Below are 24003 nucleotides of genomic sequence, written 5' to 3'. Positions count from 1 at the left end.
AATCTCGGGAGCTGATAGGCTTGAAGTCAAACAGCGCAATGCTTGAAGCATTGCGAAGAGCTGCTGGCAAAACGCATGACAGTGCTGTTTGAATGAATGCTTACGAGCCTGCTGGTGCCTACCATCTCTCAGTCAAACTGCTCTATCAAATCATCGACTTAATTATAATAACACACAGAAATACGAACCTTTGGTCATTAAAATGGTTGAATCCGGAAACTATCACGTTTATTCTTTCAGTGAAATACGGAACCGTTCCGTATTTTATCTAACGGGTGGCATCCAGAACTCTAAATATTCCTGTTACATTGCACAACCTTCAATGTTATGTCATAATTACGTAAAATTCTGGCAAATTAGTTCGCAACGAGCCAGGCGGCCCAAAATGTTGCATATACTCTGTCTCTGCGTGCAAGAGAAGTGACACAATTTCACCTGGTTAATATTGCCTGCTAACCTGGATTTCCTTTAGCTAAATATGCAGGTTTAAAAATATATACTTCTGTGTATTGATTTTAAGAAAGGCATTGATGTTTATGGTTAGGTACAGTCGTGCAGCGATTGTGCTTTTTTCGCAAATGTGCTTTTGTTAAATCATCCCGTTTGGCGAAGTCGGCTGTCTTTCTTAGGAAGAAATAGTCTTCACAGTTCGCAACGAGCCAGGCGGCCCAAACTGCTGCATATACCCCGACTCTGTTTGCAAGAGAAGTGACACATTTTCCCTAGTTAAAATAAATTCATGTTAGCAGGCAATATTAACTAAATATGCAGGTTTAAAAATATATACTTTTGTATTGATTTTAAGAAAGGCATTGATGTTTATGGTTAGGTACACGTTGAAGCAACGTGTACCTAAGCGATTATATGCAACGCAGGACTGGCTAGATAAACTAGTAATATCATCAACCATGTGTAGTTAACTAGTGATTATGTTAGGATTGATTGTTTTTTATAAGATAAGTTTAATGCTAGCTAGCAACTTACCTTGGCTTCTTACTGCATTCGCGTAACAGGCAGTCTCCTTGTGGAGTGCAATGTAAAGCAGGTGGTTAGAGCGTTGGACTACCGTAACTTCCGGACTATAAGCCGCTACTTTTTTCCCAGGCTTTGAACCTCGCGGCTTAAACAATGACGCGGCTAATATATGGATTTTTCCCGCTTTCAATTTTTTTTTTTCTCCCATTTTTGTTACAAGCCGTGTTTCGTTAAAGCCTGTGTAAAGTTAATTTGTTTCAATGTACCGGTAGGCACCTGCGGCTTAGACATGTGCGGCTTATTTATGTTCAAAATAATATATATATTTTTTTTATTCAGTGGGTGCGGCTTATATTCAGGTGCGCTTAATAGTCCGGAAATTACGGTAGTTAACCGTAAGGTTGCAAGATTGAATCCCCGAGCTGACAAGGTAAAAATCTGTCGTTCTGCCCCTGAACAAGGCAGTTAACTCACTGTTCCTAGGCCGTCATTGAAAATAAGAATGTGTTTTTAACTGACTTGCCTAGTTAAATAAAGGTGTAAAAAAAAAAATAATCTAAATCTAAAAATACCGATTTCCGATTGTTATGAAAACTTGAAATCGGCCCTAATTAATAGGCCATTCCAATTAATCGGTCGACCTCTAGAAGAGAGAACAGGCAATTAAGGAGAAAGCAATGAGAATCTACATGAATTGAGTCATGTCAAAGTGTGTCACAATTTACCCCATAGATTTACACACGCAAGCATACATGACATTGGCATGTAGCCTCATCGGCATAGGCACACTGTACCCCGCCACACACTTATGAAAGCCTACATACACACAAAAGTCTCCAAGACATAAACACATGCATACGCACAAACAGCCTATAGCATATAAAAGCATACTCACAGACGGAATCACCCTGAAATAATGACGGTCAGTGGGTAAAGACCCCCTCCAAGCAACATTCAGCCCCTCCCTCCCTCCCTCACTACACTTGTTTTGGAAGCAACATTAGGAAACACTAACCCAGGGCAGAAAGATACTGTGTGGGTTTGGAGGATATCTAGTAGTCCTCCCCAGTGATGGGAGCTGACAGGGAAGGACCAGGGGGTGAACCACCCTAGTCCTTTCATTCAGTACAGGCCTCTGTTACACACACACACACACATACTGTAAGCTGTGTTCGTCTGGGAGATGCCCCGAGATGCTTCTCGCTCCTTCACTTTCTCTCCCTCTCTCTGCTGGCAGGCACGGGCATCCATTCAGCCACGCTCTGGCGACTCACACAGGGAGCCAAGCCAACCTCAAACACAGAGAGAGCAAGCCAGACAGAGTTAGTGAGCGAGAGAGACAGACAGAGTGAGAGATCGAGCCTGCCAGAGCGAGCCAGACAGACAGAGAGAGATCGAGCCTGCCAGAGCGAGCCAGACAGACAGAGAGAGATCGAGCCTGCCAGAGCGAGCCAGACAGACAGAGAGATCGAGCCTGCCAGAGCGAGCCAGAGAGACAGAGATCGAGCCTGCCAGAGCGAGCGAGAGAGACAGAGAGAGAGCGAGCGAGCCAGCCAGACAGAGCGAGAGAGCCAGCCAGACAGAGCGAGAGAGCCAGCCAGACAGAGCGAGAGAGCCAGCCAGACAGAGCGAGAGAGCCAGCCAGACAGAGCGAGAGAGCCAGACAGCGAGAGAGCCAGACAGACAGACGAGGATAGTACATGCAGCCAGACAGTACTGTTCAAGCCAAAGGCACTACTCACAGTGCAGAGACGGGGAGGTACAGAGAAGAAGCTCTTTGCTGCCTACATGGATGAATGGGATCTGCATATTCAGTAGGCATGTTGTTCCCACATCATGTACTGGGATAACTCAACACAACATCTACAAAGATGCTGGATGCTACCAACAATGCCATGTCAAACTGTGTCTGTCCGCAGCAGTGCGCCCATTTAGGCCTATCTGACATGAATGAACACGTGAACAAACTCATGAATGAATGAATAAACTACATATTACTTTGTTCTTCTACCTTCCACAGAGAAGCCCAAGCTGCCTACAGTACAGTGTTGCTCTGTTTATCAATCTAAAATAGCTCCCTGGTATTGTGAACTCCGTTGAGTGCATTGTGGGTCAGGGCACTGCAATGGAGAGCACACACAGAGAAGGTGTTGATAATGCTGTTGTCACCAATGACACAATTAAACACTGGACTGCACCGCCACCTGGTGGACTGCACCGCCACCTGGTGGACTGCACCGCCACCTGGTGGACTGCACCGCCACCTGGTGGACTGCACCGCCACCTGGTGGACTGCACCGCCACCTGGTGGACTGCACCGCCACCTGGTGGACTGCACCGCCACCTGGTGGACTGCACCGCCACCTGGTGGACTGCACCGCCACCTGGTGGACTGCACCGTCACCTGGTGGACTGCACCGCCACCTGGTGGACACATCATGAAGTCCACCCGGGAAATGCAGACAGCGCACCATCACACACACATTCTGGTGGTCAATCCAAGGACATGTTCATTAGGGCACACAGTAAAGGGAAAATTAAAACGGTTTCTTATTGGAAAAGATCATATAGTACCCGTTTCACTCCGTTTCCTTTTGTTTCATGCCTACTGAAGATGACTCAGTTCTGTTATAGCCAGATGAAACGGACATCTGGCTGTGCTGATTGGCTGTGAGGGAGATAGTGCTGGTGGGTAGAAGGGTTCTTACCGTAGTGGCTGTGTAGAGGGCCTGGCCCACCTCTATGACAGCCGGGGCAGTGGTCTGGGTGTCTGCCACCATGGGACTGATCTATGGGGAGGGAGGAGAACAATGGTCACAACAGTGTTAAGCATTAGGAATACAAACATCACCTGTATGCAATGCATTATGGATGCATTTATAGGAATACGAATTGGCTGTAGGAGCTAACATGATGTTGTGGATGCTTATAACAAGTCTATTTGAATCCATCGTCCAACTCATCTGCTCTACCTCCGATTTTCACACAGATTTTTCAGTATTAGTGCATTTAGCAGGCCCTTTAACTTTTCGGTCCATTAGGCACTGTGGCTGGTAGATGAAAAAATAAAAACAATTAAAAAAAATTAAAAAAAGACAGAGACAGACATTTCCCCCCCACAGAATAGGTGGCCGGTACCGCCGACCAACTTACCCGCCAATACCAAAGCGGACCCGCATTTGGCATGTGTTAATTATACGCCCTGATATAGTCAAATGCACTTCTAGTAACAGAGTGACTCTGGATAAGAACATCTGCTAAATAACTAGAATCAAATGTGAAGTCAGTGAGACGATGATTGTGTTTATTCATGTGTTGTTATGTCTGTGTTGCCCTCTGACCTCTATAGCCCCAGACTGGGCGGAGTGGAGGTGTGGTCCTCGGGGGTAGATGTCGGTCAGGTGAGGAGGGGGGTCGGGGGTGACCCGCTGGCTGTGTCTGCTCAGGACCTCACGGTAGTCAAAATAATCAAAGTTGGTCTTCCACATTAAAACCTGGGGGTGGTAGGTAGCCTCGCGGTTAACAGCGTTGGAAGGTCGTTGAGCCGAAAGGTCGCTGGTTCTAATCCCCAAGCAAACTAGGTTAAAAATCTGCCGATGTGCCTTTGAGCAAGGAACTTAACCCTTATTGTTCCTGTAAATCGCTCTGCTAAATGACAAATGTAAAATGTTGATAGATGTGAGCCACTAGGGCAGGGAACCAGCTCATCATTGCAAATAAGTAGATTTTTTTTATTTAACTAAGTCAGTTAAGAACAAATTCTTATTTACAATGACAGCCTGCCCCGGCCAAACCTTCCCCTAACCCGGACGATGGGAGCATATGATAGTCTGTCCGGAGCATACAGAGATCAACTACCTGTATTTTTCCACTAAAAACACTGATCAGATTTTGATTTTAGGTAGAAAACTATTTTACTGGTGTTCCCTACTGAGCTATCTGCTTCCCTTCATACCATGAACACACAGTTAGTCCACCCACCTGAGCATCACAACCCCCTGAGGCGAAGAAGTCTCCTCCCCTGGAGAAGGCCACCGTCAGGACAGGACCCTAAGAGTCAAAATAACTCAAAATCAGACCACTTCAAATCACAGACACCCACCATGCGTCATGTGCGTAATGGTCATGCGAGGTCAAAAGTGTATATTTGGGGATGTGAGCACTCAGTCTGTTTGACCTGATGAAGATCCGTTTCGGATCAAAACGTAGTGAATAAAGAGATGAATTGGGAGCATAAACAGTGTACGGGCCTTCCTGTTCTTTTCAGATGGGCGTGCCCACATACTGTAGCATAAAGAACAGCCTTAGCGTGGTCCTAAATGTGGCCGAAGCATTACCTTGTGTCCGTGGAGGGTGTAGATGAGGCGTCCCTCCAGCAGGTCCAGGATCTTCACTGTGCTGTCACTGGAGCCACTGATCAGGTAGTTTCCAGACGGGTGGAAGGAAAAGCAATTGATCCCTGCACTGTGGACTGATACCAAAGACAGAGGTTTGTGTGTGCGGACATTCAACCTGGCCTCTCTAATACAGGAAGATTGGTTGCCAGGTGTGTTTCTAGTAAAGTACACTCTAAAATAGAAAAAGATTGGGCAACCAGGCTGTCATTCAGTAGAATTCTTAAGCCTTTTAAAAGCTTGTTACCTTGGTAATGCTGGAGCAGTTTGTTTGTCCGTATGTCCCAGATCTTCAGCGTGTTGTCTGCGCCTGAGGATGCTATGCAGGTGCCACTGGTGTTGAAGTCTACAAATGTTGCTGATCTAGGAAGGTGGAGGGAATAGGCTACTACTTATCAAAGGTGTCAATCATCTCAGGTGGTTCCAAATATTAATAAATGCAATACAACAGCACCACCAAGTGGACATGTAGAAAACCCTTGAAAGCGGTTAGACTCCCCCCTCCCCCCGACTGACAGTCATCATGTTACATCAATATAAACTGACTATTTTATTACAAATGCACAAATAAAACAATGACAGATTGTATATAGCCTTCATCAAATATATAAAATAAGAATCGTTCTTACCCTCCATACTCTGTGAAGCAGTTGATGCACTGTTTGGTGGAGGTGTCCCACAGTCGCACTGTGCGGTCGTCCCCACAGGAGGCAATTAGACGGCTGTCAGGAGAAAACCTGAATGACAAAACAGTTATAGAGCAGACAGACCAACACAATCTTTGGACGCAGTAGTGATGGAGGAAAACAAATTAAATCAGTTACATATCGGGATATTATATAGTTTGACAATATTGCAATATTAATATTGCGCTAGTTGGCTGTACCTGCACCAAAACTTGCAGTATTTGTCCTTCATAGCTTGTTCGCCATATTCCTAAATAAAGAGCCAATATGTTTTCAGCACTATTAGTACCATGACTGAGTATCGTGACTAGTTCTTATGGTTCTCTGTTGTCCCAAAGCAGACATATGGTGAGCAACATGTTTGGAACATCGAAAATGTGCAAACTGTTTCCCCCTTTAGGGACTGCAAGGTTACTGGTTCAAATCCCAGTGTGGCCGCATCACTTGCAAAGTTACATATGTAGACTTTCTGGAAGGGATGCGCATCTTTCCCTTTCAAGACGATTTGATACGCATCTAGATGCACGGGTTCTGATACGATACAGGAATCATACGTTTCAGTTTGAAACGATTTGCTGCGATTAGAGGAACAAATCGATGCAGATCTGTCCGAGCTCACCTGTGTGTAAATTATATTTATGTATATGGTGTATGTAGGCACCTGAGCCATAAAGGAAACTGGGCAGCTACCACCCCACTAAAAGTTAGTGGGGGTGGGCAATGTTTGCTTTTTGTCTCTCACTCAACGTCAACAGAACAAAGGAGATGATCGTGGACTTCAGGAAACAGCAGAGGGAGCACCCCCCAATCCACATCGATGGGATTGCAGCGGAGATGGTGTAAAGTTAAGTTCCTCAGCTTACACATCACAGACAATCTGAAATGGTCCACCTTCACAGACAGTGTAGTGAAGAAGGCACGGAAGCACCTCTTCAACCACAGGAGGATGAAGAAATTTGGCTTGTCACCCAAAACCCTCAAACTTCTACAGATGCACAATTGAGAGCATCCTGAAGGGCTGCATCACCGCCTGGTACGGCAACTGCACCGCCCATAAACGCAGGGCTCTCCAGAGGGTGGTGCGGTCTGCACAACGCATCACCGGGGGCAAACTACCTGCCCTCCAAGATACCTACAGCACCCGATGTCACAGGAAGGCCAAACAGATCATCAAGGACAACAACCACCCGAGCCACTGCCTGTTCACCCCGCTACCATCCAGAAGGCGAGGTCAGTACAGGTGCATCAAAGCTGGGACAAAGAGAGTGAAAAACAGCTTCTATCTCAAGGCTAAACACAGAGAGGCTGCTAAAAACACTTCAGTGAACCGGAAATTCATAACGTTTGAGTGAATTTTCTGACCGATGAATGCTACATTTAGGTCAGTATGGGGTCCGCAGACCGATGCGCTCACTCACATCTTGAACCGATGCATATCGATGAATCGCTATAGTCCTACTTTATGGTGTAAACCAACCACAAACACGCACACATACAGACAGTTGTTGGTTCAGTACCTGGCGCAGCGGACCCAGTTGGTGTGCTGGTTGAGTGAGTAGACAAAACGTTGTCTGTGGACACTCCACACCTTGACAGACTTGTCGTCTGACGCAGTCACCAGCCTCTGGCCGTCGTGAGAAAAGCTGACACTGCGTACTGTAGCCGTGTGGGCTTTGAACACCATCGACTCTCCTTTACTGAAGAACACACAGGAAAGAAAGAGACAAGTGCTCAGAGAGGGAAATATGGGTAACAAACATCTAAAAGCAATGCACTAAGGTGAATCTAGCAGGTAATGTTCAATGCTGTGCGAGGAGACATTAAAGTTAGGTTGGCACTAGCTACAGAATACAGTATCTCAGGTTGTTCAAATATCAATGAAGTTGGCTAGTCTAGGCACTAGCTAAAGGTTGTTGCGATCTTAATGACAACTGCCAGAGACTGCATGAAAGTGGCATCTAAAGCCAGGTGTGGGTGTGGTCCTCTGTAGCTCAGATGGTAGAACATGGCTCTTGCAACACCAGGATAGTGAGTTCGATCCCCGGGATATTAGGTGCTTCTCTCTCCACTCACATGCTGGGCGTCCACAGCCGTACAGTCTTGTCCTGGGACGCAGAGACGACCAGATCTCCTGCAGGGGAGAACTGGACCCCTGTGATGACATCTTTGTGTCCAAAAAAACGGAACGCCCTGGCCTTAGGGTTCAGATTCCAAATCATCAGAGTCTTATCTGCAGACCCTGAGGCTGAGAGGAACATGGACGGAGACACAATGAACATGATGAGATGAGAATGAATGATATAGATTTCCAGATAGTTAAGACTAGCCTGGTCCCAGCTCTGTGTTCTTGCCAACTCATTGCGAAGCCAAACATGACAATTCAATAAGGAGCTGGTAAGGGAGCAGAAACAGACTGGTTAGTAGGCTAAGTAAAGACATGATGCAATAGAGAATCGTGGTGTGCTGTGGATCTATACCCAGCTGTTTGTGTTTGGAATTGAAGTCTGCACAGGTGACAGCATCTTTGTGGCCCTTGAAGTGTCGCTCGAGGGTGGGGTCCTCCTGCAATGACAGAGTTCACCACAGGGTCAGGTATGGCTGGCATGCCAAAGTTGCCAAGTATGAGAAACATTGAATGCCATACTATACCACTAAAACTGTGTTAGCTAAATTTACTAGTTAGGTTGCATGCTTCAGGTTTAGGGAAACTACTTTGAATGTGACTTCACTTTAATTAGCTATGCAATACAGACAATCAGTATTCTTTCGAAATGTTAGCCAAATTAATTAGCTACTGCAAGTAACTGAGTAATTTCTAATTAAAGCTCTGGATAAACTCGGCTGATGACATGACAATACTGCCTATCCAACCACCAAGATAAGATACTTGACAGCTAGTTAAATCCTATTAGCTAACTACCTTTCAGATAACTAGCTAGCATGCTTATCGGAAGGGCAGTCAAGCTTTAGTTAGCTCGCGCCACCGATAAAATACCAAAGTGAGCAGCACACTTACCATAACTGATGCCATTTAATGCATTGATTACGATAATCCTTACATTTGCGGTGCATTCGCTTTTTGAAAGATTAGCGGGGAAAGTTGGTGCGCCCAACTCATGACTTCCATCTGTCTGCCAGTCAAAGTGAAAAACACGCCCACTTCCTCAGACTTTGCCAGTCGAACGCCGATACGCTAATCAGCAAACTTTTATCAAAATACAAACACGACTTTGGCTCATGCAGTTAACCTTAATCAATTCCACAGATGCCTTGGTTAAATATGAGTGAAGTGGTCGTTGTTATTAGTTAATCGCTACTAGCAACCACTGAGCTATAATAAGAACTAGCAACTGTAGATTTAGGAGAGACATGCCGCACATTTGCTAGGGCAACAGCCGCAAGGAAAAGAAAGAACCAGGGAGGAGCTAAGCGTATTCTGCTGCTAAGCAACTACATCAAACTGTGGAACGGGAGAAACCGACATCGTTAAAACAGCGTCATTGATTGGTCAATGATCGCTCTCGGCTCAATCAGCGCCAAGTTTATTAAACTTGGAACTTTGTGTTTGGTTTTTCTCTATTCCGTTTGAAAATATGTCGACCAAGAGCAGTATCGGTAAGACGGAGGTAAATATAGCTAGCTATAGTTTTAGCGAGTTGTACATGTAACAGCCCAGGTTGGTGGGTGGCAATGGTGCTGTTAGCTATCATGACATTGCCAAGCCAACAGTGTTTCTGTTGAGCAGTAACGTTATTAGCTAGTTAAATTAGTTGATTGAGGAAAAAGTTACGTAACTATTTTTGCCATCATAGCTAGCTAACGTTAGATCTTCGGTCATCAAATTAGCTAACTACTGTAGCTAGCTAACGTTAGCATGTTATACTTCCAAAACGTGTCTTTTTAATTAGCAATGTTAGCTAGTTTTCTGGGTTGACTTGACAGACACCTTTCATAAACATGTACTAAACATGGAAGGGTATGACCACGGATAAAACAAGGAATATTTGGCATGACTATGACAGAACAGTTCAGCTGCTGAAAGGGCTGCTTTATCCAGTGGCAGACATTGCTAACTAGAGTCAGCTAGGCCTTTATGCAGACTCAGTGGAGAAATCCTGTCTCCATGGGTAATTAATGTAATGTGCTTAATGTTTTCAACAGCTTGGTAAAAAAGGAAGTAACTACCATGACAACACAGCAAATTATAAATGTTTGTGTATTCCCCATCTCACAGTACATGAAAAGGAGAATACCTCAGAACCCCAAATATCAACATGTGAGAACAAGGCTAGACACAGGTATTATTCCACAACTCAGGTTATTCAAGTGTTATAGCATTGGCTACCACTGCCAAAGGACTCGGAGATCATATTTATTGACATTTATCAGTAGATCGTATTGATGTATACAAAATCTTTGCTTATCTTCAATGTTGTGAAACCTGTTGTCATTTGAAAGGATGCAGCCTGACGAAGTATGTGGAGAGGCTGGAGGAGATAAAGAAAAGTAAGTTACATTTCATTACAGACTTCTGAGATTGGGTCAGGGCGGTTAATAAATCTTAACTCCCGAGTGGTGCAGCGGTCTAAGGCACTACATCGCAGTGTCACTACAGACCCTGGTTCAATCCCGGGTTGTATCACAACCGGCCGTGATCGGGAGTCCCATAGGGCGGCGCACAATTGGCACAGCGTCGTCCGAGTTAGGGGAGGGTTTGGCCGGGGTAGGTCGTCATTGTAAATAAGAATTTGTTCTTAACTGAGTTGCCTAGTTAAATGAAATAAAATATACAATTACAAGGGAGTTGAGTGGCGACAAGTGTGGGCGGACTGGAGCTCCAACTACATCGAGTCGCTGTCAGTCGATACTTGTAAACATTTAAAATCTTACCGTGTACCTATGTTTGTCCTGTGTAAAGTCGGACCTTTCTTTGTTTCTGGAAATCCATACTTTTTTATCCCAAGTTTTGGTGCCATTTTAAACCAACGGAAACGTTGAAACAGGTGATGGTTGTATTTCACAAAAGTTTTATTAAAAAGTTTGCATTTCAGCAAACAAAGAAAGGCCCGACTTTAAACAAAACAAACATAGGTACACTGTAAGGTTTTAAGATTTTACATTTTACAAGTATCGACTGACAGTGACTCGACGTAGTCAGAGCTCCAGTCCGCCCACACTTCGCCATTCAATTCCCCACTGGGAAAAATCTGTTTGTTTTCATGTCATTTCAACAAAAAAATTCAATGTCATGATGTTGAATCAACATGGAAACTGATTGGATTTGCAAAAAGTAATCAACGTAAGGGAGTTGTCTTTTTTTATAGCCAACTTTTAACCTAAATCCAATGACATGGTGAAATGTTTTGTTCATTTTACGTTTAATTCAAGTTAGTTGACAACTCAATCAAATGTAAATCAAAATTAGACATTTAAATAATTTCTTTGTTCAGTGGGTCTCTTGAGAGGTGAGATTTCTCAGCAAGGCCCAGGGGGCCTCATTAGGCGTGTATTGGCTGAAATCTACAACATGACTGTCACAATTGGTATTTAGCTTGAGTTCAATATTGCCAAACTGGTGTACCTGCATTTTTGTCCCTATTACTAAAACAAGGAGCAGTGGACAATGTTAGGCTACTTGAGTTGAGGGGGGGTGCAACTAAGCATTTTCTGTCTTTAAAGAACAGTTGTGGTCCACTATCACATTCTGTTTGGTGTTTTAGTTCATGCACTTTCATGGGTAAACCGGAGAAGCCATGTCCTGCTGATATTTTACAACCTGGTGACCGGGGCTATCTGAGAGAATAAGCACTTTGTCTGTTGTGGCCATTTTGTTTCTGGCTTTTCTGATTTCTCAGGGATAAGCAACACTGATTCCTTCATTCGGCAGTGGGCGATTGTGTTGTTCACAATAATTTCTCTGTCAGGGCTGATGTAGGAGGTATTAGGCTACATTGTGCGGGTGCCAACAGAGACAGAGGATGGTGTGATAGTCAGGTCACACTTTGGGTCACACTTTGGCCAATGCCAATATTAAAAGAGGGCTGAGCAGCCAGTATTGAGCACAGGTGTCTTACCATCTCCCCCAGAGCTGTAACGTTCTGGAGATGGACACAGTGGAGTTGAGATTTAGGGATATTTTGGGACAAGGGGAGGATGAGCAAAGGGTTGACATGCATGACCCAGGTGAGATATACTGGTGAGGGGCCTTAGATTGACTTGGTACTTGTAGGATAGTTGTAAGAGAGAATACTGGTGAGGGGCCTTAGATTGACTTGGTACTTGTAGGATAGTTGTAAGAGAACATCCTCAGGGTTTCTCCATGTCTTTTGCTCTCATTATTTTGAGAGAAACTGAAAATGTATTTGATTAGATTACAGGTACAGAAAGGATGAACTCTTCAAAAGGCTTAAAGTTACAACATTTGCACAGTTGGTGAGTGAAACATTATTACGTCAGTGATGGCAAAGACATGTTTTTTTATTCTCAGTTGAATCTGCTTTTTTTGTTTTTGTGGAAGTAGCCTACATGTTATTCAGTCACTTGTTTATCTTATAATTTGTTTAATCAGGTAATTCAGGTAGCATCGGTTTCGGACCTGAATGAAAGTGTGAGTGATGGTGAAACACCAAGGCTGGAAGGTAAGAAGATTAGTTTTTTAACCAATAGGGCACTATTGATGTTTTGTACCATTATCGATTTGATCTGGAGCCCCAGTTAATTTAAAATATAAACTGAGAATTCCTATCAACTCTGAGTCAAATCAAAATGTTCTTCGTAAACAACAGGTGTAGGCTAACAGTGAAATGCTTACTTACGGGTCCTTTTTCAACAATGCAGAGTTAAATATATAAAATGGAAATAGTGACACGAGGAATAAATACACAGTGAATAATGAATAACATGGCTATATACAGGGAGTACTAGTACCAAGTCAATGTACAAGGGTACGAGGTAATTGAGGTAGCTATGCACATATAGGTAGGGTTAAAATGACTAGGCAACAGGATAGATAATAGACAGTAGTAGCAGCGGGTAACCATTTGATTAGCGGTTTAGCAGTCTGGTTTAGCAGTCTGGTTTAGCAGTCTTATTTGGGGATAGAAGCTGTTCGGGTCCTTTGGGTTCCAGACTTGGTGCACTGGTACCGCTTGCCATGCGGTAGCAGAGAGAACAGTCTATGACTTGGGTGGCTGGAGTCTTTTACAATTTTTAGGACCTTCCTGCAGTTGCCTTTAACGTTGATTTTAATTAACGTTGATTTTAATGAACATTGAGGTAGTACTGTAACTGTACAGCAACATCTCTGCTTTATTTCCACCTGAAGCCGACATGGAGCGTCTGTCTGAGCAGACCAACGGTTCCCCCCTGCCTACGCCCACACCCGCTCAGTTCTTCGACAACAACAATGACGTGGGGGACGCTGGCTACTCCCCCAGGTCGACACTTCAAAGGTAATTCCCAGCACCCCACTTTGAACAGCATCACACACACACCAGGATTTTCCATTTTCCCTACCAACGACACACACCTGTTCTCAATGACCTCCACTGATGTGTACTCTCACTCAAAGCCCACATACATAACCACAACCCATAACCCCAGGCACAGCTGTATCCCTCTCAGCATTCAACCGACACATCTATCTGAATATCCCAGCAGAGTTCTCTCCCGCTCGACAACCCTCCTACCCCTTCATTGTGTGCGATATTTGATAGCAGCTTTTCCCTAGGGTCCAAGCTCCGTTGCCCCTCACTAGAACAGAAGGTTGTAACTCTATCGCCTCCCTGGGGGCTCCCTAAAAGCAGGGCATTAGATCACCTTCACTGGCAAGCTAAACCTCCACAGCCTGGCTAAAGTGACAGAGCTGGGATTCTACAGAGTTGAGCTCAGTTCCATTTGGAATACTGTAACTGATGATTGCAATGCCACATACATTATAGAATGAAAGTTATGTCATTCTCACAATATTTTGAGTTGGAAGGTTTGATGTTTTTTCACATACAGAAAAAGTGTCCCTGACCCATGCATACCCTGACACTTTTGACTCTCACTACAGTGTAATAAGTGGGGTGGGAGAGCTGGACCTGGATAAGAACGGTCAGAAGACAGTGACTCTGACAACCGTGTCCAGCCCTCGGCTTCCAGATGGACCCTACCCAGACTGCCCCTACCTGCTGCTGGACGTCAGGGACAGAGAGCAGTACGACCAGTGTCACATCATCAGCGGTAGGGGGACCATAGAAGTACAATGAATAGAATTCTAATTCCAGACATAGAATGAATAGATTTCAGACACTATAAATATAATGAATTGAATTCTGAGCCTTACCCCCCAGGGGCTTTGTGAATGCATAGTATATCTGATCACATGAAAATAATATCCATCATCAGGATTGCAAATGATTGCCGTTTCATAATTTCATCTTTAGAATTGAAATGATATTGGCCAGAACTTCAAAACCAGGGTAGCAAATGATGGCAGTAGTTATGAAACTTATAGGACTGGATATTAACTGTTTGTCCTTGATGGTATTTTTTTAGGAGGCTTTTCACCCCAATGTAATACTGTACGTATTTGTGACATCTCACATTTTTTTTCCTCAGCATACAGTTACCCCATCGCAACCCTCTCAAGAACAATGAATCCCTACACCAAGGAGGTGCTGGATTATGTATCCTTCCACCAAAACAAATAACTGTATTATTCCATAACTCACATTACCAGGCAATCTGAAATGGGCCTATACACACTAGTAAAACATCCATATCCTGTACATGATATTTTAATCATTTGTTTGCCTCACTGTTGTACTGTGATCCCATTAATCTTGACTTGATGTAGAAAAATGTTTCTGGTAAGATCATCATCGTATATGATGAGGATGAGAGGATGGCTGCCCAGGCAGCCACTGCCATGTGTGAGCGGGGCTTCCAGAACCTCTTCATGCTATCTGGAGGTCAGTTGATGATGTATTGTGGGCAAGTAATAGCTCAAGTGGAAGCTTTGGAATCAGTGCAATGTCACATTCCACCCCCACCCCCCAGGTCTGAAGGTGATTGCACAGAAGTTTCCAGAGGGGATGACAACAGGCACCATCCCGGCGTCGTGCCTCCCGTCTCCCAAGGCGACAGCGGGCAGGAAGCGCTACACCCACAGACAGGTTTTCATGCCAGCCGATAGGAAGTGGAGGTTCACCTCGGACGACATGGCCAACATTCAGGCACACTTGGAGGAGATGCTCGTTCCCTCAGACACCAACAGTAAGGCACATTTAACAGCTAACAGGCTCACAGAAAATACTGTTTAGACTCCAACGGAAAGGCTATGCCAACAGCTAACTGACTCCAACAGGCAAGCATCACTCCCTGATCTGTTGCTTTGGGTAGTAACAACAACCTACCAGTAGATGGTGATAACATGTCGAAAAAGCAAACAGCTGGGATGGCCTTTTGGTAGCCCCCCCCCACACACACACACATGGTGAATAGAAATGTACAATTTAAAGATAATTTCCTGTGATTCTACACATTTAGCCATTGGGCAGAGAGAAAAAAGTTAGTTTTGCAGGAAATTTGCTTTATTTCTATAAATTTTACCATGGGGTGGAGAGAAATTTCTGTAGTTTTGAAGCAAATTTCCTGCAATTCTACACATTTTGCCATGACTTATGCCATGTAATATGGTATATGAATGACAATGACTAACAAAATCAATGGGGGGCCCCTGAGGTCAGGGCACTTCCCTGTGTGCCCGGTTGGTATTCAGCCATGAATACGTTTAGATAGCTGGCTAGACTAGCTGGCTAGACTAACTACCAATCTAAAAATTGTTACTTGACATGGCTAATTTAGTGACTGGCATAACAAGAGAAACTGCTGTATGATGCATAAACACATTCCAAAATTGCACCTGCTGTTTTCTACTATTCCTAAGCGACCGCTTGTGCCTGGAGCCAGCTGGGGTGTGCAGGTGTTTGTTCCAACCCTAAACACCCCATTAGCTCAAAGGGTTGGCCACCCTTGACAATGACGTGGAGAATCATTTCCTGAAAGCTTGTTACTTTTTATAGATGTGTGACTGTCTTTGTGTGTGTGTGTGTTTTCTAGGCCGGTTCAGCAGCCGCATGTCCACCAGCAGTGCCCAGTCCAAAGCGTCCAGTGCGAGGAGTCTACGCACTTCCTCTCTAGCCGGCTCTGAAACCGGCAGATCCCAGAGCAGCCGGCCGTGGAAATAACCCTTAACCCAAATAAAGTCTTATTTCACTACCACCGCCCATGTGCCCCTCTGTGAAAGGGGCACCCCCCCCCCCCTCCCCCAGGGATACCCAGCTGTAGTCCTCAAGGGCCCAAATCTGCTTTATTGTAGGATAATAGGAATTGGTGTGTTGATTTTGAATTTGTTGCACAATGATTATAAAAAAATGTCATCAGTGATCGTAAGATGATAATTTATGGATTTGCCTTGCACTCAATTATCGTTAACTCGCAGATGTTGCTTTTCTAAAATGACTTGTGTTCAGTTCGCGCTCTGTCTCTGTGTGATGCCTGTCATTGCTAAAAACCAGTCAGCCGTTGATCGTGTCCATCTCCATCAACCCTCATTAACTTAAGGTCATTTCACTTGGTAGCAGGGTACTAAAATGATATCCCATATGCTTTGTTGTACATTACAAATAACCACGAGTGATGATTGTTGTTTGAGGGCATTCTCTATTTTAAGAGGTGAAATGTAATATTTTTAATGTGATATTTTCTCTAAGGGTGGAATATTGTGAAGTGAGAGGCTCAGAAGTTCTATGTTTGTATCTGTTCTCATAAGATTTGATGTCATGCAGCCTATGATGAAACATCATCATGGTGGAGTAGAGCATTATGGGATGGTAGTCATGGTTACCCCGAGGAGAGCACCTTGATTCATCCGATAAATGTGAAACAGTATTTGTGCTTTGAGGTTGTGAACTTTGTATTTTCTTTGTCAGTGATTTTTGAGGTGAAGATAAATTGCAGGGTCTTGTGCATTTACTGTAAAACGTGGTCTTTTGAGGAGTACAATACCTTTGAGGCTGACGTCTGGCCTGTTTGTGTATATCAGATGCAAGACACCTGTCGTTTCTACTCCTGACAATGAACACATTAACTGTCAGTCATTACGCTACATCCATTGAACTGGTTGATCTCAGTTTAGTTTTTGTATATTAAATAAAACGCACATTGTATATTCTGATGTGAACTAGTCATTTTGTTGAGCATTTTACTGACGATGTCTAGTGCACTCTTGTGGACTGGATGGTATCATCAGCTTGAGCTCGATACTGTATATCTACAACAGTACAGACAAACGTAACTTTGTTTTACACAGGCATTCACATGACCGTATCAAAGAGATATACAATTTGGTAAATCTGTGGACAGTATACTGTAGTTGTCATGGTGACCCCACTAGTTGGTGTTGTCCTTGGTGTGCTCCATGATGGCCATCAGAGCCAGCCAAGCCTCCTTGGCAGTAGGGAGGATCTGGTTGGCTGGCAGGATGAAACCATAGTGACCGGTGTCTCTCAGCTCGAAGGTGTAGGAGTACTTGATGCCCTGGTTGTAGGACCAGTCAATACTGATGCCACTGGCTTGGTCTAGTGGAAGATAAGCACATTATTTGTATACGTTGTTCCTGTATTAGACCTTGTGGCTGTATTGAGATGTAGCCTTTCATGTATTTTCAGTCACTTACATATGGTGGTCATGACGCTGCCGTATCTGAAGGAGGTTCCGTACAGGCTAGCCAGATCAGTGATGGCCTTCCTAGCCAGGTCGTGCTGAGGGTGAAATGTAAATAACGTCAAGAGACCTGTACAGCTTTTGACAATTTATGTTCGATGGCAAAACATTTTCTTTTTGTGTATACTAAACTTGACCTTAAATTGACCTGTCAAAATGCCTTAAGCAAAACCAGTTGTACCCTGTTTGATTATATAAAAGTGCATTATTAGCTCACATACAAAAGACAAATGACTGAGACATGGCTAAGGGTCAAGGGAAGGCAGGAAGCCTGTCTCTGCCAGACTCACCAGTTCTCTCTGGTCGTTGCAAGGGGTTGCAGTGTAGCCGTAGGGGTACATGAGCCTCTGGGAGTAGCTGTGGATGTCGATGAAGGCCTTCAGGTTGCCATGAGACTTAACAAAGTCCACGATGGACTTGACCTCAGACTCTGAGTGAGCCTTGGGCCCGCGGTAAGTCTGATCGCAGGGGTTACCGCTAGAGCCAGCGGCTAGGGAAATAGAGTGGAATACAACCAACATCAGGCCAGGGACAGTCCAATCACAACATTGACACACTTCCTTTGAAACTGTAAGTCACAACAAAAACAACAATGTATTTAAGCCTGACAAATAAGGCAGCAGCCTGGGGATCCCAAGGAGTGCACATTTAGTTTTTTGGCCCTTACACTACACAACTGTTTCAAATAATCAAAGCTTGATGAGTTGATAATTTGAATCAGTTGTGTTTTGCTAGGGCAAAAAACGAAATATACACCCCTTGGACTCCCCAGGACCGGGTTTGGGGAAAGGCTGTAGTAAGGCATCCTTTTTCATGGACAATTTATGCAATTTTAAACAATGTGTCAAGCATCGTTCAAGAAGCCGATAGAAGACATAGCTTACTTCCAAAACCAGCATCCCAGTTTCTGTTGAGGTCAGTTCCATCACAGGAAGAGCCAGGGTTGGGCTTCCTGGTCTTACGCCACATACGGTTCTGTGGAACATAAAAGGTCAACACATTCAATGGTTTGGTAAGTATCCATGCGCATTCACTCTGACTGACACAATGAATGAATGAAGCATCATATCTGCCATTACAGAGGATTGGTGGATGGATTATTAATAAATACACATTTTTGCTGTTAGGAACTCACAGTTTTGTGGCTGTAGTTGTAGCCATCTGGGTTGGTCACAATCTCCAGGAAGATATCCATGTTCTCCAGAATGGCAGTGAGTGCGGTATCCCGTCCGTAGTCAGTCACAATCTGGTGGTCATTGAACCAGAAATATCTATGTACATTATCATACTGAACAGAGAATACCTGGGCTCAAGGGGGCGCCACTTTTGAAACCAATTCAGCAACCTGTGGGAGTAGGAACGTCCCAGTGGGTATTCAGAACCGGAATTGCCCGTGATGCGTATAAAGAGACTTAACTCCCTTCATGAGACACTTATGGGCCCTGGGGTTGGATTCCTCTACATGAGTCACAAGCCAAACTCCAGTTTGCTTTTAAGCACAGCAAATATACTGTAATGACCCCTAGCCTTTATAACACTATATTTGCTGTTCTTAGCAGAAAACAGGAGTTTGCATTGTGACTCATGAGCATGTGGGGAAATCCAACCCAGGGGCTCTGACTGGAAAGAATGAGACTAGAAGTTGATCACCTTCTTGGCGAACCAGGTGCCACTAGCCTGAGTGATCCATTCTCTGGAGTGGATTCCAGTGTTAATCCAGATGCCACGACGGTTGGTGCCACCAGTGCTAAACTATGTGAGAGAGAAGGGGAGTATTAACTTTATCAGGTGCAAAGAAAATCCACAATAATCTTCAAACACCTAAAAAGTATTGAAAAATGATGACTTACTTTGAGCACATTCAGAGGGCGGCCCTCATAGCTCTGACCAATCACGATCTTGCTGACCAGTTTGGGGTTCTCAGCCACCAGCATGTCCTGAAAACTGTAGATCTGGAGAGAGAGAGAAATAATCTTTCATTTGAACCAAATAGCTCTGAGGATGGGAGTTTTAAAACAGGCCTGATATCATTGTTGTAACAGTGTTATGACAGACGTTATAATAGCTAATAAGGAAGAACAGGCTGTCCTGGCTGTGTGATTGGGTACTAACCTCATCCCCGTTGTGGTAGTTGGTGTAGTCGTAGTCATCTGTGGTTCTGGGCTCAGTGGCACGTGCAGCACTCAGCCTCTGCTCATTCTCCTCGTCCAACAAAACCTGAGAGACAAGGGGCAAAATGTTTCATACTGCTGATCACTCTCCTTGGTTCATTCAATGATGATTAGATCTCAGGGGGATAACTTTGGTGGCACCATAGTCTGTCCACTTATTACTTTAAGAATAACAATGACTGAAGAGGGGCAGCTGGGCTTGACAATCTGGACCCTTTCTTTCTAAAATTATCTGCCGAAATTATTGCAACCCCTATTACTAGCCTGTTCAACCTCTCTTTCGTGTCGTCTGAGATTCCCATAGATTGGAAAGCAGCTGCTGTCATCCCCCTCTTCAAAGGAGGTGACACTCTTGACCCAAATTGCTACAGACCTATATCAATCCTACCCTGCCTTTCTAAGGTCTTCGAAAGCCAAGTCAACAAACAGATTACCGACCATTTCGAATCCCACCGCACCCTCTCCGCTATGCAATCTGGTTTCAGAGCTGGTCATGGGTGCACCTCAGCCACGCTCAAGGTCCTAAACGACATCGTAACCGCCATCGATAAGAAACAATACTGTGCTGCCGTATTCATTGACCTGGCCAAAGCTTTTGACTCTGTTAATCACCACATCCTCATCGGCAGACTTAGTAGCCTTGGTTTCTCAAACGATTGCGTCGCCTGGTTCACCAACTACTTCTCTGACAGAGTTCAGTGTGTCAAATCGGAGGGCCTACTGTCTGGACCTCTGGCAGTCTCTATGGGGGTACCACAGGGTTCAATTCTTGGGCCAACTCTTTTCTCTGTATACATAAATGATGTCGCTCTTGCTGCTGGTGAATCTCTGATCCACCTCTACGCAGACGACACCATTCTGTATACTTCTGGCCCTTCTTTGGACACTGTGTTAACAAACCTCCAGACGAGCTTCAATGCCATACAGCACTCCTTCCGTGGTCTCCAACTGCTCCTAAACACAAGTAAAACTAAATGCATGCTCTTCAACCGATCGCTGCCTGCACCTGCCCGCCCATCCAGCATAACTTCTCTGGACGGTTCTAACTTAGAATTTGTGGACAACTACAAATACCTAGGTGTCTGGTTAGACTGTAAACTCTCCTTCCAGACTCACATCAATCATCTCCAATCCAAAGTGAAATCTAGAATTGGCTTCCTATTTCGCAACAAAGCATCCTTCACTCATGCTGCCAAACATACCTTCGTAAAACTGACCATCCTACCAATCCTCGACTTCGGCGATGTCATTTACAAAATAGCCTCCAATACCCTACTCAACAAGCTGGATGCAGTCTATCACAGTGCCATCCGTTTTGTCACCAAAGCCCCATATACAACCCACCACTGCGACCTGTATGCTCTCGTTGGCTGGCCTTCACTTCATAATCGTCGCCAAACACATTGGCTCCAGGTCATCTACAAGACCCTGCTAGGTAAAGTCCCCCCTTATCTCCGCTCACTGGTCACCATAGCAGCACCCACCTGTAGCACGCGCTCCAGCAGGTATATCTCTCTGGTCACCCCTAAAGCCAACTCCTCCTTTGGTCGTCTCTCCTTCCAGTTCTCAGCTGCCAATGACTGGAACGAACTACAAAAATCTCTAAAACTGGAAACACTTATCTCCTTCACTAGCTTTAAGCACCAGCTGTCAGAGCAGCTCACAGATCTCTGCACCTGTACATAGCCCATCTTTAATTTAGCCCAAACTACTACCTCTTCCCCTACTGTATTTATTTATTTTATTTATTTTGCTCCTTTGCACCATATTATTTATATTTTAACTTTTAACTTTCTTCAAACTACAAATCTACCATTCCAGTGTTTTTCTTGCCATACTTTATTTACTTTGCCACCATGGCATTTTTTTTGCCTTTACCTCCCTTATCTCACATCATTTGCTCACATTGTATATAGTCTTATTTTTTCTACTGTATCATTGATTGTATGTTGTTTTACTCCATGTGTAACTCTGTGTTTTTGTATGTTGTCGAACTGCTTTGCTTTATCTTGGCCAGGTCGCAATTGTAAATGAGAACTTGTTCTCAACTTGCCTACCTGGTTAAATAAAGGTGAAATAAATAAAATAAATAAATAAAAATATGAGCTGTCATTCCTCCCCAGAGGAGAAAGGTGTCCTACTTTACCTGTAGGTCCTTGACCATGACGGAGTACGGGATGTCTTCAGTCTCCAGGAAGGCCTTGACGGTCTGCAGGCTGGTGAAGGGAACTCTGATGTCCACAGGAGTGGAGAGGTCAATGGGCTCCATCCACACATCCAGCTTTGAGAGAAGAGAGGGGAGTGGAGTGAAGGAGAGAGGAGAGAGAGGAAGGAGAGAGGATGGAGGATAGAAGGAAGGAAGGAGAGAGGATGGAGGAGAAAGGAGAGAGAAGGGAGAAGGGTGAGAGAGGATGGAGGAGAGAGAGGAGAGAGAAGGGAGGAGAGAGGAAGGAGGAGATAGGAGAGGTAAGGGAGGAGAGAGGAGAGAGGTAGGAGGAAAGGAACATGCAGATGAACACAAGGGGAAATAGAAAATGGACTGGTTGTACAGTTTGAGGGTTTCTGTTCTGATCATTCTATGATTGTTTTCCTTTGTAATTCGTATTTATCAGAAGTACATGAATCACATTATCTCATAGGATGATCACTGTTATCATTCCCAACCTGGAGATGTTCCATCTCAGCCATGTCCTTCAGGAGAGAGTGCTGGAACTCATCCTTCCCAGTGATACGAAGCACCTGGTGCCTTTAAAGATATTACAACAACGATGATATCATCCCTAATAATTAGAATTAAGAGAAGAGGAATCTTGTAAAAAAAAAGTGTTTTAATCAATTTCTGACAGTCAACACATCATATGTCATTACCCTTTGCTCAGCTACCACTGCTGCTCAAAACAAGTTGAAATCATGTAATCAGTCAATCAATCAGTCAATCAATCAAATGTATTTGTAAAGCCCTTTTTACATTAGCAGTTGTCACAAAGTGTTTTCTTTTCAGTACTGTTTGGTGATCACTCACCCCTCAAAGGTCTCCTTGCCAATAATGGCCACAGACAGTGCAGCCAAGACGAGCAGCACCTTCATCGTACCTAATACAGTAAAGCCAGTCAGAGCCACACACCCTGCCCAGCACTTTGTACCTTGGTTTGTAAATTGATGCTTTCTTCAGGTGTTTTCTCCTGTTCTGTTTTCCACAACGCCTCTGATGTAACACTGGTGGTATGTATTTGTAGAGCAGATTCTCAGAAGTTTAATGAAAATGGATGGACCAGATTGTCTAGTTTTTATCCCCTCATTCTATTTACTTAGTTTGCCTGTGTTTGTATCCCTACACTGTAAAAGCTATGCCCCCAAGGGTCACCGCAACCTTTTTTGAGAACTGAGTCAGAGAGTCTATTTGAGCATATACTGTATACTCTCATGAAGAAGAAAGGAGATGAGGAATAAGTCAACAAAGGCTGCGTTTACACAGGCAGCCCAATTCAGATCTTTTCCTACTCGTAATTGGTGTTTTCACCAATGAGACCAGTTCTTTTGCCAATAATTGTGCAAAATATCAGAATTGGTCAGCCTGTCTCCTTTAACGACATAAATCTGTCACCAATTATTTGTAGTTTATCTAACAAGCTAACTAATACAAACCACCATACATGTACATTCAACCAGGTGAAATGTGTTTCTGATGGGTTAATCACACCCATTACCTTTCTAAACCACATGACCTGGGCAATCCAGCTGAACTTCTTTAGACCTTTGGTAGGCCGCAAGCCTTGGCAGACAGAGAGACACCAAAACTGCTTTATATGGCACATCACTCCCTAGAAATGTCCATATTTCCCACACCCAAAGGGTGCTTATTTTCATTGGGAAAACCATAACCAGTTTTCTAGCAAGGGCACCCTATGTGAGAGATACACATAAACAACTTATGCAACCCAAAATTATACAACATATGAACTTTACATTTTTCACTGGCGGAATCACTAACTTGTCCAGTAGCAG

The 24003-nt window shown here is 44.2% G+C and overlaps 3 protein-coding genes across 8 annotated transcripts in view; 1 reads left to right on the top strand and 2 right to left on the bottom strand.

The window, feature by feature from the left end:
• The window catches only part of poc1b (POC1 centriolar protein B), a 53852-nt gene extending 44406 nt beyond the window's left edge, over nucleotides 1-9446 (bottom strand). For 2 of the 4 annotated variants that reach the window (XR_003879028.1, XR_003879027.1), the window contains exons 1-10: nucleotides 9072-9445; nucleotides 8533-8617; nucleotides 8129-8300; nucleotides 7573-7752; nucleotides 5999-6106; nucleotides 5617-5732; nucleotides 5313-5446; nucleotides 4957-5025; nucleotides 4317-4469; nucleotides 3684-3764 (exon numbers count right to left, since the gene is read on the bottom strand). Coding sequence is in view for 2 of the 4 variants with exons in the window: in XM_029759189.1 (XP_029615049.1) it covers nucleotides 3684-3764; nucleotides 4317-4469; nucleotides 4957-5025; nucleotides 5313-5446; nucleotides 5617-5732; nucleotides 5999-6106; nucleotides 7573-7752; nucleotides 8129-8300; nucleotides 8533-8617; nucleotides 9072-9086 (1113 nt within the window). In the remaining 2 variants the exon portion in view is untranslated. Of the gene's footprint in view, nucleotides 1-3683; nucleotides 3765-4316; nucleotides 4470-4956; nucleotides 5026-5312; nucleotides 5447-5616; nucleotides 5733-5998; nucleotides 6107-7572; nucleotides 7753-8128; nucleotides 8301-8532; nucleotides 8618-9071 lie in introns of all 4 variants that reach the window. The other 2 variants (XM_029759189.1, XM_029759188.1) reach the window with 2 other exon arrangements.
• Nucleotides 9447-9523: 77 nt separating this feature from the next.
• Nucleotides 9524-17273, top strand: cep41 (centrosomal protein 41). Of its 2 annotated transcripts, none has more exons than XM_029759193.1 (11): nucleotides 9524-9681; nucleotides 10290-10353; nucleotides 10514-10561; nucleotides 12426-12487; nucleotides 12624-12693; nucleotides 13380-13506; nucleotides 14112-14281; nucleotides 14660-14727; nucleotides 14898-15012; nucleotides 15101-15316; nucleotides 16163-17273. In XM_029759193.1, the coding sequence occupies exons 1-11, from the start codon at nucleotides 9649-9651 to the stop codon at nucleotides 16288-16290; spliced, it is 1101 nt and encodes a 366-aa protein (XP_029615053.1). In that variant the 5' UTR covers nucleotides 9524-9648; the 3' UTR covers nucleotides 16291-17273. The 2 variants fall into 2 exon arrangements, with proteins under 2 accessions (XP_029615053.1, XP_029615054.1); XM_029759194.1 differs by having other exon boundaries at nucleotides 9531-9670.
• On the bottom strand, nucleotides 17222-23608 carry LOC115197552 (carboxypeptidase A1-like). Of its 2 annotated transcripts, none has more exons than XM_029759190.1 (11): nucleotides 23021-23608; nucleotides 22663-22744; nucleotides 22145-22279; nucleotides 19940-20044; nucleotides 19678-19779; nucleotides 19478-19579; nucleotides 18963-19073; nucleotides 18712-18802; nucleotides 18118-18317; nucleotides 17781-17865; nucleotides 17222-17682 (listed from the first exon to the last, which is right to left on the bottom strand). In XM_029759190.1, the coding sequence occupies exons 1-11, from the start codon at nucleotides 23083-23085 to the stop codon at nucleotides 17495-17497; spliced, it is 1266 nt and encodes a 421-aa protein (XP_029615050.1). In that variant the 5' UTR covers nucleotides 23086-23608; the 3' UTR covers nucleotides 17222-17494. The 2 variants fall into 2 exon arrangements, with proteins under 2 accessions (XP_029615050.1, XP_029615051.1); XM_029759191.1 differs by having other exon boundaries at nucleotides 22663-22778; nucleotides 23142-23605.
• Nucleotides 23609-24003: the final 395 nt, after the last annotated feature.

This window comes from Salmo trutta, chromosome 7 (genome assembly GCF_901001165.1).
Source record: "Salmo trutta chromosome 7, fSalTru1.1, whole genome shotgun sequence".
In the NCBI taxonomy this organism is placed as follows: Eukaryota; Metazoa; Chordata; class Actinopteri; order Salmoniformes; family Salmonidae; genus Salmo; species Salmo trutta.
This window is presented reverse-complemented; position numbering and strand designations above follow the sequence as displayed.

What these genes read in the sequence shown, in the direction of transcription:
- cep41 (XM_029759193.1), top strand. Translation starts at nt 9,649, where the DNA reads ATGTCGACCAAGAGCAGTATCGGTAAGACGGAG. An exon ending in CCAGTGTCACATCATCAGCG is followed by an intron (nt 14,282 to 14,659) that starts GTAGGGGGACCA and finishes TTTTTTCCTCAG; the next exon opens with CATACAGTTACCCCATCGCA. An exon ending in CCAAGGAGGTGCTGGATTAT is followed by an intron (nt 14,728 to 14,897) that starts GTATCCTTCCAC and finishes GACTTGATGTAG; the next exon opens with AAAAATGTTTCTGGTAAGAT.
- LOC115197552 (XM_029759190.1), bottom strand. Translation starts at nt 23,085, where the DNA reads ATGAAGGTGCTGCTCGTCTTGGCTGCACTGTCTGTGGCCATTATTGGC. An exon ending in GCAACGACCAGAGAGAACTG is followed by an intron (nt 17,866 to 18,117) that starts GTGAGTCTGGCA and finishes TTTCACCCTCAG; the next exon opens with CACGACCTGGCTAGGAAGGC. An exon ending in CAGCGTCATGACCACCATAT is followed by an intron (nt 17,683 to 17,780) that starts GTAAGTGACTGA and finishes ATCTTCCACTAG; the next exon opens with ACCAAGCCAGTGGCATCAGT.